At 54.8% G+C, this 15,087-nt stretch overlaps 1 protein-coding gene and 1 non-coding gene across 4 annotated transcripts in view; one reads left to right on the forward strand and one right to left on the reverse strand.

The window, feature by feature from the left end:
- Window positions 1-3,632: 3,632 nt before the first annotated feature.
- NDUFS6 (NADH:ubiquinone oxidoreductase subunit S6) lies at window positions 3,633-13,474 on the reverse strand. 2 transcript variants are annotated; one of them, XM_002918829.4, is made up of 4 exons: window positions 13,310-13,471; window positions 12,531-12,584; window positions 4,598-4,720; window positions 3,633-3,800 (listed from the first exon to the last, which is right to left on the reverse strand). In XM_002918829.4, the coding sequence occupies exons 1-4, from the start codon at window positions 13,439-13,441 to the stop codon at window positions 3,735-3,737; spliced, it is 375 nt and encodes a 124-aa protein (XP_002918875.2). In that variant the 5' UTR covers window positions 13,442-13,471; the 3' UTR covers window positions 3,633-3,734. The 2 variants fall into 2 exon arrangements, with proteins under 2 accessions (XP_002918875.2, XP_034513000.1); XM_034657109.1 differs by lacking the exon at window positions 12,531-12,584 and having other exon boundaries at window positions 13,310-13,474.
- Window positions 13,475-14,820: 1,346 nt separating this feature from the next.
- Window positions 14,821-15,087, forward strand: part of LOC100480417 — a 22,359-nt gene continuing 22,092 nt past the window's right edge. For both annotated transcript variants that reach the window (XR_004624359.1, XR_002142587.2), the window contains exon 1: window positions 14,821-14,908. This is a non-coding gene — a transcript (uncharacterized LOC100480417). The remainder of the gene's footprint in view (window positions 14,909-15,087) is intronic.

Here is a 15,087-nt window from a genome sequence, read left to right on the forward strand (position 1 = left end):
AGCATGGCCATGGTCAGCACACAGCAGTCAGCACGGCCACGGTCAGCACACGTTGGTCAGCACACAGCGGTCAGCACATGGCAGTCAGCATGGCCACGGTCAGCACATGGCAGTCAGCACACATTGGTCCGCACAGTCACTTCTAATGGCTTCAGCCAGCACACTGCCTCAGGCAAGAGAAGCGATCTCCTAGGCCCCCATTTGGTATAATTTGCCTGAACAGTCGAGCATGAACAGGCACATGGCATCTTTCCCATGTGTGCCAGCGGACTTCCTGGGACGATTTCCCAACAAAGCACTGCGGGTCCATCTCGGTGCAGAATTCAGCTCCCCTGGGGCACACGCGGCCAGTCCACGGGGTGTGGACGTTTACCGGGCACGTGCGATCTGCCTCCACACACGTGCACGGCCCCTTGTGCTCCATTCATCAGGTGTTTGTGCCTTTTCCCATTTTCCCTCCAAGATGGAATCTTTTTCCTTTCGACCTCTATCTGAGGATATGAGAAGTTTCTTTATCATCTGAGCTGCCAGTAATTTCCCCAGTCTTCATTTGACTTTTCTGTTTTAAAGAAAACTCAACTGGTAATGTATTACAGGGAAAAGAGAACACAAAAATGAATTCTTCCAAGTAAAGAAGACACAGAACCATGCAAGAGCTGGGACTGGTAGCAGAATAAGATGACAGTTTACACCAAAGTATTTTACATTCCATAAACATGGACTGAAATCTCCAGTTAGAACATAAATAATTTTAAACAACCTAGCAAAAATCCAACTACATTTTGTTTCCAGGAGACGCAATAAAAACATAAGGATACATTCCTGTTGAAGATAAAAGGACTAAAAACACAGAACATGTAAATACCAATCTAAGGAAGTTGGTGCAGCCAAATTAAGAAAAGCAAAACAACTGAAAAGAAAATGTTGTACGAGCAACAACCATGATCGCTTCATAATTTTAAGAGGTTCAATTCAGTGAAACAGCCATTTTAAGTCTGAGGAAACGAACAGCAGAGCCTCACACGTCCTTCTTTAAAAAGGGAAACAAGAAAGAGAGAGAACTTGGTGGAGGAGCACCCCAACCCACATCTGGGGGCGTCCGCGGCCCCCGCAGGCCATGCTGCGCCTGCCAGAGGGCATCAACCTCTGCGAGCGCAGCCAGGGCGCTCAGAGCAGCCAGCCACGCAATGCACCGTCAAGCGAGTCTCAACCAACAGATTTCAAAGGACGGGATCATACAGAACATGTTCTCAGACTAGGATACAAATTACTAAGAGCAGAATATTCTCGCCTACTTGGCCACTCGTAATTATGCGCTTATACTTAAAACTGAACAGTAATGAAAACACAACCCATCCAAACAAGGGGGTGCAGCTAAAGGGGAGAGTAGAGTGAACTTCATAGCATTACTCAGGAGAAGAGGAGAGCTGAAAATTAACACAGTAAAACCACCACCTCGAGAAGTTAGGAGAACCTCAAAATAAAGAGCAAGAACATAGAAATCGAAGTAATGGACAGAAGTCAATCAAACAAAGCCCAAAATACAGCCAAGCAGATGGACAAACCAAAGACTGCTAAGTGGTCGATGAACTTCTGGAGAGACGCAGCCAGGAAAAAACCCCAAAAAGGCACCCATGACCCCTCAGGAGGGGAGGCCACTGCAGATGGTGGAGCACCGAGGGGATCTCAAGGAAGCACTCCCAACGGCTTTACACCAGGACCTGTGGAAATCTTGGTAAAACGGCTAGATATCGAGAAAAAAAATACAAGGCACCAAAACTGGCTCAAGGAGAACCGGGAATGCACTAGAAGCTGACGGGAAATCAAACCTTCCCGCCACAGCACCAGGCCCGCAGGACTTTTCTGAGCACCCCCGTCAGTCATTGCAAACTTGCCCCTTTTCTTCTGGACAGCAGAGAACCTGGGGGCTCCCCAGCTCCAGGGGAGCACAACCCTGACACCAAGACTCAGGACAGAGAAAAGGGAATGTTAAAAAGCCTCATCCAAGCCTAAACGTAGATGCGCAAGTCCCAAACCACAGGAGGCCCCACAGGAAAAGGATTCCAGACCAGGAGTGAGTTGGCCCTCTCCCGGCAAAGGAATGGTTTCACTTTAGAAAATCAGACTAATTCACCGTGTCACATAGTTAATGGAAAAAAGCATCACATTCCAACAGATGGAGACAGCGTTTGGTAAAACTCCACTCAAGTTTAAAATCTTGGCCAACTGGACAGAAGGCCCATCTGCAATCAGAGCTCGGCCCGGGGGCACCCCTCCCACGAGCATCCGGGGTGCCCACCGCCCTCCAGCACCCGCAGTCCCGGGCATGTGCCGGTCAGGTCCGCTCCCTTGGAGGGTGCCACGCCACCCAGGTGCAGCTCAGACAGGTCTCTGTGGCTACTGGACACCAAGGCCGCCTAATGTCCCTCCTGTGTTCATCCCGCTTCCGCTCCACCCTGACGAGACCGCCGGCCCCTTCCAGCTCCCCCCACACCTGCCCCGTGACCCTGGGGTCCCTGGACCCCTTTCCCCCACCGTCTGCCCCTCCTCCGGTTACTCAGAGGCACTTCTGCAGAAAAGCCTCATGAGGACCCACTGTGCGCTCCCAGGTGTGCCCAGAGAGCGAACGGGTGAGCACAATTGGCAGGCCCCACCAGCACCGCCCCTTGCCCCCGAGGCCCGGGCTGGCCCCACAAGGGGTCCAGGAGGGGCTCTGCACTCCCGCGTCCACAAAGCACGCCCCTCTGGGTGGGTGACTATTCTAGGCTAGTGATGCTCTTCACCGTCTCCAGCTCCCAGGACTGAAGGGTTACATGTCCTTCTGGTAACGGCTCCTCTAGGGAATCTGTCCTTTCATCTGGAAGCTCAAACAGTTCTTTCCTCTAGACCCCACGGTCTGGAGCTGACATGTGTTTAGAATCAGAATACACGTAGCTGTGTCTTCTCGCCAGTCTTGCTGGGATGTTGGCGTGCCCCGTGCTGTGCACGTTTCCCTTCAGCTTCCTTCCCTCCTGGGCTCACAGTGCCTCACCTTGCGTTGCCCCATCACTGCCTCCTCCTGGACCCCACGTACCGTGTGTCAGGGCTTGTGGGCACTCTACCCAGCCCCCCTTCCCTTCCCTCCAAAGTCCTCTTGTTACTTTTCTGTTACCTTACTGCTCTTTTCACTACGCAGTGGCCCTGAATCCAGCCTCCATGTGACTGTTAATAAGATGCTTCCCAGGCTTTAAGATTCTGCATTGCATTGCAAACGAGAGGACAGAAGGGAAGTGTGACTGCAGGTAAGTGGCGGAGGCACATGCTTCCGGTCAGAGCACGGAGGCCTGAGCCCAGCACCAGCCCCTGGGGGAGCCCTAAGCTTGACGAATCCATGTTTTGTCTGCAGATTCAAGGCAGCCCGTCCCCTCCCGTCCCTGAGCCACCCAGTGCGGTCTCACGGAGTAAAGGACATGCTGCAGCGCAGCTGGCATGCGCCCGGAGGAGGGCCCCACGTCGGTCTGTGCTCCTAAGTGAACCTTCAGTCTACGGCCATACCACCGTGAACGCGCCCGATCTCATCTGATCTCGGAAGCTGAGTGAACCCTCATTTTCCACCGTCGGTTCTCTGAAAGAAACAATCGTGTGGCTCGCCATCCTTGACCACAACACTGTTTATTCGGCACCAGCAAGAGGCTCTGTTGTACACTTGCGCCGAGCTGCGCACACAGCCCCGGGACCGTGATGCATGGCAGGTGCTAGTGATGGTGCTGTCGGAACTGCAGTCCACAGTAGCCGCACGTCCCCGTCTTTGTTTCCTTGTCCTGAAAAGAGTCGAGATGAACGATCTCACATTTCCATATTCTGCTTCCGTCTAAACATGTCAGACGTGTGCACAGAACTCGAAATATAATCTCAACTCGACACAGCGTAAAACCTCTGAGGTCGCAACAGAACTGAGAACGGTCACAGCCCTGGGGGCCAGGGTCTGACTCTGGCTCCACCCCAATGTGCCAGCAGCCGCGGGCAGTGGCCTGAACCCTAGCTCCAGCCCCAGAACATGGGGTCATCTCAAAGGACCGCCACAAAGACAAGTCTTCTGGACTTAGCTCAGTGCCCGTCTACTCTCAAGGCCCAGGAGGGCCGAGGTTTCACCCTGAGCCAGAATTCAACGGACTGGAGCAGGTGGGGAGCTGCACAGAGGCCCACCACCCCCCAGGCCAGGGTCCAGTCCAGGCACGCTCAGGCCACTAGCAGATGGGCACTGGGGTGCTGCTGACTTCCCTCCCCTGCATCCACACCGCCGCAGACCTAAGCCTCAGCCCCAGCTTGCCCCTCTGCTCTAATGTCCCAGGTCCTCCCTTCTCCAAGGCTCTGTGGGTGCACAGACGCCGAAATGAAGTTCCAGGAAGACAAGCCTGCATGTGTGGAAGAAAAGTGGACGGTCCGTGGTGGTAACACTAAGTATGTCCCACAGCACCGCATGGCACATCCCAGTAGAAAGGGTGCCCTTCACGTGGTCCCCACCACGTGGTCTGTAGGAAAGGTCAGTCAGCACCGCAAAAGCTGCGCGGAACCGGGACGGCTTAGACTAGGGCAGCAAGGACAGGTGACACGGTACCAGGTTTATGTACACTTTTGGGTGGCCAAGGGCCCCCCCGCCGCCGTCACACGTGATCACACGACTTCCAACTTCACTCACGGGCTGCTCAGCTATCAAATCAATGGCAAAGTTTTCATTCACCTGGAACAAGATGAAATGAAAAGAAAAACTCATGTAGCCAAGTATATAAGCTGGAAAATTTCACGGAATTTAAGTTTATGTAGACAATGCCCCCCACACTCTCAGGTCCTGCCGGCACAGGCACATTCCGTACGTTCTCGTAGGTTCTCATCTATTATCGCTGCACATCTTCAAATTACACACATAATACATGCATACTCATGCATGTGTAACTTTCCATTTGGATACAATTTCAAACTTACAGAAATGGCGCAGGAGCCAGACTGCAAGCACTCCTCCCTGGTCTGTGCCTGATGCTGGGACCAGATTGCTCGCACCACACTGCTGGCTTTACCACAGCCTCTGCTCCCGGCCCCACGCCTCACTCTGCCCGCTGGGAGACGTGAGGAGGAGTGACACGGAGACGGGCACCCAGGGCTGACTGTCCCCGCCAGCACCACACACAGAAGCACTAGAGGCCCCTCCGTGGTTACAGGGCAAGGAAGGTCTAGCAGATGCCAACAGCCACGTCCAAAGGGCAGCCAGTCTGGGGAAACACCTAGCAGAGGACAATACGGGACAACAGGGGACACTGGAGGGACGACGGGGTTGCAACTGTAGGGACCGAAACACAACAAATTTGCTAAATAACCTCATTTTAAAAACTGGTAAACAAAAGGAAACCATCGCTATTCCTTCTACTTTCTTTAGGCTAACCCAAGTGTCTTCATGCAAGTGCTCGAGCTGGTGGAAAGACAGCATTGCCCTCAACCCCGTCTGGAGGTGCCCGGCCGCCGCCCCGGAACCCCGTGCCACGACGTGCCCTCGGCCCCCACGCAGTAACCTCGCCACAAAGAACCCGAGTCTGGCCTGACGAGCCTGACTGACGGAGCTGCTACAGCCAACCGTGGTTCCACACCCCCAGACCAAAGGCACCAAACCCCACGAAGGGCCGCAGCACAAGTCCCAGCCGCGAGCGACTCCACAGGAGAAAACGACCCAGGTGCCTGGACAGCCGAGATCCAAGGAGGTAAAGGGAGAGCTTGTGTGTGCAGGGGGAGGGGGTGACACCTAAAAGTTAAAAGAAACTTAGACACATCAGCGACTGTGGCACATGGAGCCAATTCGCATTCTCAGTCAAAAACAATCTTTCACTATGACATGATGGGGAATACGCACCACCCACTAGATATTTCACCGAAGGATCACTGTGATCTTTAGTGCGGAACCGAGGCTGTTGTCGGTCCGCACCTCCTGGAGATCCGTGTGCACCGGGGAACTCGAGTCCGCGGAACCACGTCAGCGACCTGCTTCAGGCTGGCGCTGGCGGGGGGCAGGGTGTGGGTGGTCAGAGCAGAAATCAGCCTGGCCGCCTCGGCAAGTCTCCTGGTTGGTAACCATCGGACAGGACTGGGCTCACAGGACAACGAGGGGACCCAACACTATTCCCTCCACTTCGTGGACTCTATTTTGTGAAACAGCAATTCAAACATCCTGGCTGGGCAAATAACGTGTCTTACAACAAGCTACTGTGGCAAAGGGGACCCAGGCCAGGAGCCCAGCCTCGCTTGTATCTGACCGGCCGTGAGCTAGGCATTCAGAGCTGTCCCTAATGAACATCAAGGAGACAAAGCTCCTGAGGCTGGGAAAGCTGGGAAAGCTGGGAAAGTAAAGCACCCACGTGTGCGTGTGTGCGTGTGTGGAGGGAAAGGTCCCTAACGTGCCCCACAGCCCAGTTACAGAGCCGACTCCCCGTGTCCCACCATGGTGAGCCAGCCCATGCCACGGGCTGCAGCTTCCCACCCTGGAGAGCCATGCAAATCCAGGAAGGACATCCAGAGGCATTTCCCCGCTCCAAATGCGTGTGCCTCCCGAAGCCATCCACAGCCATCAGTCATCCTGACCGCACTCTCGGCCATCAGCAGAGCTCTGTGTCCCCACACTCAGGCTCCCAAGGAGCAGCTCACTTGACGGCACCTCTAGGCCTAGCATCACCCTCAGCCCGCCCAGGGTGGGAAACAACGGCAAGACCGTATCTGGGAAGTCACCTGCTTCTGGAAGTTAGAGGGTCCTCTGACTGCAGCACACGATAACATCAGAGGAGGAACATCACACTTCCTGGCAGACACCCCTGCAGCCACCACAGGGAGCAGCGCCACATGCAGACGAGACAGGAGGCGGAGGCTACACAGAGAGGAGTAAGTACTGCCCGGACTACTCTGCACCCGCCCAGGGAGTCCCAACCTCAGTATTCATGTACACGAGGGTGAGGACTGCCACGCAGGTCGGTTCTGGCCGCCAGGGCCCCGTGGGATTCCTGCCCTGGGCGCCCAGAGCCCCACCCACAGGGAGAGGCCCCACCGCAGTGAAGACAAGGAAACAAGGACCAGGCACGGCTCAATCTTTACAAGTAAAGGGGGCCTGGGACCTCTGAATTTGAATAAAACCTGGAATAACCTCAGTTAGCAGTTTTCCTAAAGCCAGCAGACTCCATCCAGAGGACACGCGATCCAGCGTGGCCCAGCCCTCACTCTTCCACACAAACAGATGGCCTCGCCTGCCACCAACACAGAGGACGCCCCAGAACCAGAATGTGGACAGTCTGGAAAAGTTTAATGATTTTTACAAAGGTTTATAGTCACAGACTCTGATTTTGTGAAGCTTTGTTTCCACAAACGCAGCAGGAGTTACTGGGAAGTCCGGCTACATTAGAGCCGACACGCCCCACGCGCGGCGCGGCCAGGCAGGGGGGCCGCGCAGTCCTACAAGCTCCCGTACGCACAGTGGCCGCTACGGATGGCCTCGCCGCTCCCCTTACACCCGCACCTTACAGCGGCTGCGGAGGGAGGGACGTCCGCTCACCTCTACTGCAGACCGAGCCACGCGTCACACAAATGAAGCCTCGTGGTGCAACCAGTACGGCATCTACCTCAGTGACAAATGTGTCAGGAAGGCCACACTAACAAACCCCCAGGCCCCATCACGGCAGTCAGACAGACCCCATCTCCCGCGGGAAGGGCAGCTGACGCCTGAGACTGACACAGGACTGCCCCCGTCACTCAGCTCCAGGGTGACCCTGACCTTCCGTGATGAACGTCTCATTCCCGGGATTCAGTTCACCCGCAGGTGTATGAAGGGCCCCAGAGCCAGCGCGCACCCAGCAGCTGGCTCCAGGTGACAACTCAGGGCTCCGTCCCGTCCCGCCGCCCTCACCGAGGCAAGGCCTGGGGGAGGACCACCGGACCTTCCGAGGGCAGGAACGCAGAGACATGTCACAGCACCCCACGTCCTTGCCTTGGCTGCCAGCACGGTGGGCTCCAGACAGACGGTGTCACACGCCCTAAAGTGTCTAATGGCTGTACGACTGTCCTTTACACGTCACTAATGTAACAAATAGGAAACTACCTTTTTATTTATCTCTTGATGGCAAATTCATTTGGGCATAAAGATACTTAGGTTTAAATTCATTTGTCACTAAGCTGTTATTTTTTTCTAACTTGTGTTTTGGGAGTGACAGTTCCTACAGAAAATTAACTCCCTTACGTCAAACTGAGATCAAATCCGTTTCAAGTACAACATAAAATACAGGACTATACAAGACAGTATTAAAATCAACAAAAAGGAAAAATAACCTAGTCAAGTAGCCAACATTCTACAGGGCGCTAACCCTGTTCATGGAAATTTACAGATTTAAAATAAAGTAAAAGTCCAAACCAATTATTTAAAATCTCCGGTATCTTTAATACTAATACCAACACTTATGTTAACCTGAACATACGTGTACACACACATGTATATAATTTTTAAATCACAATAAAAATTGAGGTTTTTCATCCAAATTAATTTTTAACACAAATTTGGAGAAAATGCTCAAAAATACCACTAGGCTCTTTGTTCAGGAGTGTTCACGGGAGCTCTGGGCAACCCGGCCGGTGCGCAGGGAGGACAGGCATGGACACATGGAGCCGCCAGAGGGAGACAGGAAAGCACAGACCTCGAGGCTCAGCACCCGGGCCACCAGTGTCTGAACCCTGGGCTTCAGGAACCCAGTTTCAAGGACTCCCCTCTGGATCCGAGGGGTAAACAGACTTGACAGTCCACCCTCCAGGGAAGCCAAAGGCCTATGGCTCCTAGTCACCCAAAGATTTATTTTAAAGCCCACATGGCTTCACCCCATTCTCAAGGTAGACAGGATGGACCTGGGAAGGGAAACGCGGAAGACAACGTGCCCAGGAAATGCTGCAGAGGAGCGTGCCACCGCGAACACAACCCCCCAGTCCCGAGATATGCCTTCAAAGGCACGCACCTGCTTCTTCCAGAAGACAGCCAGACAGACGCAGGCACCGTCTTTGTCAAAGCCTTCACAGACCAGCAGCGAGGGGGTTCTTGAAAAGAAGGTCCGTGGGCAATTCTGTGCGGGTCACTAAGCACAGGGCCGTAAAACGGGGTGGGGGGGGCACAGAGGAGGGAACCCCGCCTGGAGGGAGTGGCCGCCCGAGGTCCAGTTCCGGTCAGCAGGCGCCATCTCTGCGCGGGGCGGCGGGGCGGCCCCTGGCGCAAAGCCCACTAGCACATGCTGCCCCGGCCTCCATCTGAAGCGCAGGGACCCTCCTCTCTGTGAGTCCGGGGTGGTGGCCACTTCTGCCGCTCCTAACCCCGCGTAGCACTGCATCCCGCCGGCTCGTTCGGCCTTCTCAAACCTTCTGGGCACGCGTGTGTGTGCATGTGCAAGTGCGTACACACGTGCACCTCACGTCCCGGCGGTTTGGATGGCAGCATGCGGAGGCGCCAGTGTCCAACACCAGTCTGCAGGGGATGAGCGACGCTCAGGGTCTCACTCTGCTCCCGATCCTGGCTAACACCCAAGAAGTTTTCCAAAGCTTCTGCACGGGGGTGTGGGCCGCCTCGGCGGAGAAGTCACTTCACCAGGCAAGCGGTCCACTCTGCCACGTCCCAGGAGAAGCAAGGCCGAACGAGCTAATGGCTAGCAAGCCCTGGAAGGACGCTGTTCACTGCTGGGTGGGGCCTAAAGCCACTCTGCACGGACCCGGTCCATAAGCTCCTCTCCCCAGCGCTCGCAGTTCACGCTTTCCATCCACAACACCCCGACTCTTCTGAGGTGGACAAGCTTCACATTACTGCAACAAACACGGCAGGTCAGGTGGACGCCAACACCTTGGAGACCGCCCCTCAGGCAGTGGTGGGTGGTGCCTCGAAGTTGCTACTGAAGAACAACGGGGCCAGCAGGTGAGTCAGAGTCACAGCCAGACTTGCCTGCCAGCTGACAGGGTCGAAGGAGGGCAGGAAATGCCCAGAGCACCCTCCCTCGGACGGGTGCCCACTCGCACAGCTGGTGAGGGCACGTCTACATGGGCAGAGCCACCCCATCATCACTGCAGAAAGTGGAGAGCGGCGGGGAGCTGTACTCGATGGACCTCCGCCTCCCGGTGTTCTGGGCTCTCTGCCTAATTGTGCATCTTTAACCTACAAATGATGCCTGCCCCAGTCACCATGACCTGGCAGCAGCAGAATAAGGCACACACTCACTGATGGCCTCCCGGGGGGCAGGTGTTCTCTAGAGCCTTGTCTGCCCAGACCGGCACCCTCAGCCCGGTGAGGTCAGTGACTGAAACAGGCAGTGCTCGGGGGCTGCACAGGTCCGGACGCGGTCAGAGTGACCTGCAGCCACGCTCGAAAGCAGACGAGTACACCCAGACGACAGTACTACTGTTGTCACCATCACTGCCGTTCTGCACTGTTGTCGCTTGTCCACACGAGCTCTTCCACTAGAGGACAGGAAACGTGTGCCTTTCATTGGACGTATGTGACCACAAAGTCAATGAAACTACTGCTATAACTTGCAGACGGGTATCTGCTCAGTTCCGGCCCTCCACCTCAAGGAGGCGGCCCAGGACCATGGCAGGCCTGGTTTCCATCCCCTCCTTGAGGGGTGGGAGCTGGGTGGCCTGTTCTTCAGCACATGAGTGTCCCCTCTTAGGAAGACCCCATCACAGGCCCACACGGATTCCTCTGCAGACACGCGGCAAACTGTATCAGGCACCTCTGGTGAGGAGTGGCTAAGAGCCACACACAGGTATTTTCCATTTTTCTCTGCAAAGGCCAGCTAGGCTATCCAGCTTCCCGCTCTCCTTATTCTTCAGATCAAGCTCAGACTCAGTGGATTTCTTAAAATACAACTAACCAAAACTAGACAGACAAAAAGATCCGTGGTTGTCAGAAGTCGGGGGCAGGAAGGGATGAACAGGTGGAGCACAAGACATTTTCGGGGCAGGGACACTACTCTGTGTGATACTATAACAGTGGACACATGACACGCGCTTGTCATAACCCAGAGAATGTACACCATAGAGTGAACCCTAACAAAAACTGTGGACTTGAGTTCATAACATCAACATCCAGCAAGTGTTCAAAGTAATCAATCGTAACAAACATAGCATCCTAATGCAAGATGTTAGTAACGGGCTGCGTAGCAGGAGCTGGGCAACGGGGGACCCTCTGCGCTCCATGCCCAAGTTTTCAGTACACGTAAAAGTCTTCTAAAACAATGTCTCTGGGAAGCCCAAACAGTTTTAAAATACTACTAAATGCCAAATTTTTGTCATAAGAATGAAAGCCAGAGCAGGGCTCCTCATTTACAGACATGCCTTACACCTTTATAACTTGAAGATGTGCCCCCAGGACACTCACGATGTCAAACAGGAAGAGGCCACAGAGACCCAGAGCCAGAACAGGGGTTCTGGACCTGGGCGAGAGGACACCTTCAGCTCTGCTGCCTCTGTTCACACTTTCCTGGCTTCGCTAATTCTGATTTTGTTTGGTTGGTTTTGGTTTTAAGTTGTTTCCCTCGCCCCCTGCTAAGGAAATCAGAAACCAGAAGCCACACAAGAGTCTCTAGCAGAGAGGAGCTTGGGACAGACTCAGGCACTTGCCAAAGCATCAGAATTGCTGAGCTAGGGAGCTGGGGGCCAGGCTGCAGGTGCAACCCCAAGGCTTCAGGACCCACCTGCTCCCCCGCCCCCAGAGGCACTGAACTCTGTCTCCACCACCCTGCCCCTACTCCCAACACCCACAAAGCAGAAACGCAAGTAGAAAATGAGAATTTAAGAATGGACTATGTAACCAAGATCAGAGGGGAGGGGAAACACAACTTACAGACAGCTGAGGAGTAACAAGAAGGCTGACTGAGGGAAGAAGAGGATCAAGGGGACTATGGAGGACAAAAGGACTCAGAAATGGAAGACCACCCGAACCAATATGCATGAAGACTGGGGATGTGGCAGCACGGGTGAGAGAGGAATTAGGAAGAGCACAGGCTCCTGTAGGTGCAAGACACCACTATTAGCATCCTCTCTCCTGCAGTCACGGTGTGGGACCTCTCACACCCACTCAGGGGCAGGACAGTCCTTGTCCCAGCTTCAGCTTGGGACTGTCAGTCCCTGTAAGAACACTGCCTTGTCTGTTTGGCAGGAAATATGGCAAGAATACCCCAAAAGGTGCCTGAAAGAGTAATTTTTATAAGTTGATGTGACTTCCTTTAATCTGAGGGTCTCAGGAGTATAAGGCACAGAAAAGACCACTCCCATTTATACATAAACCTAGACTACACTTACAATATGTCATCTTATATATTTCAGAGGAAAACAAAACAAAACAAATGCAGACACGTAGACATTTCAAAGAAATGCAGAATTCCAGAGCTTCTCGGGGGCTCACAATTTGAGAATTTAAGTCTATATACTAACTTATTTCTTGTGGGTTCTATAAAGGTTTTATGAAAGCCTACCTCTCTTTTACTAGATCTCTTGCTTACCTCTTTCTGACGACCCACAAACCGAATTTTCCTGTAGTCTTTATCATCATAAACCTGGGGGGAAAACGAGACCATGTATGATTTTTACAGCCTAATTTTGAAAGAAGTCACTTAATATCAATAGTGAACATTACAGGAAAGTGTTTTTTCTGCACATTTTGGCCATTTGTGATCAAACTTAGGAGGGTCAAAGGATGGCTGTGTAACTAGGGGCGTATTTCGGCAAGATGCCTAAGGTGAGAAGGGGCAATAATGTGAATGGGAAGGTAGCAAGGTGGAGTTGGAAAAAGCAGAGACAAATCCGAGCAGGGGATGGGGCACCCCCGATTTCCTTTCCCAGCGGGCCAATAGCAGATCAAAGATCACAGGGCGACGGTGTGATACCAGGGTCCCTCAGTCACCTCCTGACTTCCGACTACAGACTCAGGTGCTCGCTGAAGCATCAGAATTGCTAACAACTGACACCGTCTTGGCGTTTTAACCACGACAGCCCCTCAAGGTGTTAGGACGTACTATCTGGTACGGGCGGCAGGCTCGCTCTGGAGCGGGCGGAAGCCCGGACCGGTGCACCCTCACTGCTCCGCCCGTCAGAGCGTGAGACTCGACACACCTCGACCCTAACCTGAACCGCGGCCGGCACAGGACTCGCCCTGCGAGACCCGGCGCAGAGCCGCCGCTTCCCCGGGAACTCAGCCCACCGGCCAGCGCGTTCCCCGGCCGTAGGCAGCAGAGGCACGGGGAGCAGAGATGGAGGGCGGCCTCCACGCCGCGGCGGTTACCTGCCCAGTGTGCGTAATCTTCTCCCCAGTCGGCGACATCCGCACCGCCAAACACCTGGCGCCCCGGGGCAGGCTCAGCGCCGCCTTGCCGCTCCGGAGCAGCATCCGCCAGAAGGTCACCGCCGCCGCCATCTTGTGGGCTGACCCCTGACCCGGCGCACCGACACGCTGACGCATGCGTACGGCTTCCAGGGCCCTCGCGGCCCGGACTTAGAGCGCTTTGGAGAGTCGCGCACGCGCGCTGCGCTCGGGCTGGTGCAGCCCAGCAGGTGCAGCGGTTGGACCGGGGCTCAGTCAGAAAAAGGCGGGAAATTTTACGCGCAACTTTAGCACTTAGCAGCTCTTGGGTGATTCCTACCTGGGGTAGGACAGGGGAGGATGGAATATGAAGGTGTACTCTTCACATTCGATGGTAATTGATAATCATGGGCGGTTACATAGCGAATGTTTTTATTAGTGAAGGGTCCTTGCCTAGAGCAAATTGTAAGTCCATTCACGCTGTGCAGTGAGCATTTCTGTGAGACCGCGGGGACAGCATGATTTGGGGTTTCTGCAGCAGCGCTCCAATGAAGCAACCAGTAAAGCACAATCAATGTCATCCCCCACGCAGATGAGCTCAGAAGCCCCGCTGCTTTAGAGCACGCCTGGGCAGACTCCGGCTCGCGGTCCCGGCGCTTCCCTCCCTGAACTGCCTGCCCGTTAATAGACCGGTCAAGAGGGCCAGTCACATGGGGCCAGCGCCCAGATGGACAAGGGCGGTGGGTATGGGGAGTAGACTCAGAGCTCAGAGCTGGGGTGCCCTCCCCAAGGAGCTGAGTGCACCCACAGCCTGGACTCCGGGAGGTGGAGGTGATGAGAGACTAGACGCACTGAGAACCTCTCGGAACGGAAGGATGCCCCCAGACGGGTACCCCCAGGCAAGCCCGGAGCTCGCCTGGGCAGGTGTAAGAATGAGCTGCCAAGTCGATGGTGTCGTGGCGGGGCGTGCAGGCGGACCGCCGTCTGCGGGCCGCATTCGTGCACGGACAGCAGATGGGTGGGTTCGCGACGCATACACGGAACGGCAGGTGTACTGAATTCATTGTGGGCTCTGGTGGTGGGTAGATGGGGCCTCGCCGTAGTCTTTCAACTTTTGTTGGAATGTTTCATAATAAAAGGTTGAAGGGGAAAAAAAAGATATTTAACTGCAACAAGTTAGGCGACTGCCTATCTCCACTGCTTCCCGGAGCCTTGCCTCGTTTCTCCCAGGATGTCCACTTAATACAAAAAGTGGGTTCTTCTAGATTTTATTTTGACTTCGGTATTCGTCCGTTTTCTAAACATATCTAGTTGGTTGTGATTTCTTTTGCATTCTAAATATCCATTTCCGTTCCCATTTTGGCATTCTCCAAAACCATAGGCACCCGGTGGTGGGAGTGCGACCCAGGCTGAGGTCACCGGCTCTCTGGTGACTCCGCCTCTGCGCCCGGCACCTTGGGAATGGCCACGTGATCCTGCCGCCATCTTTCTTTCTGGCGGATACTCCGGGCGGCGGCGTCCCCGCCCCATTGCGCAGGCGCATGGGAGGCGCGCTGCCGGCCTTTGCTGTCTTCTTTTTAGGTTAGGGGTCTCGAGGGTCGCGAGGGGCCGGGGGCCGGGGAGGCGGCTAGTGCGGGGGCTCGGGGGTCCCTGGGTACGCCACGGCTGCACGCCCTCCGCGCCCCGGACCCCGCCGCCGAGAAGGGCCACCTACGTGCTGTCCTCTGCCGGCGGGCACATGTCCGGGGCCCGCGCTTCCC

Source organism: Ailuropoda melanoleuca, chromosome 3 (assembly GCF_002007445.2).
Source record: "Ailuropoda melanoleuca isolate Jingjing chromosome 3, ASM200744v2, whole genome shotgun sequence".
Lineage (NCBI taxonomy): Eukaryota > Metazoa > Chordata > Mammalia > Carnivora > Ursidae > Ailuropoda > Ailuropoda melanoleuca.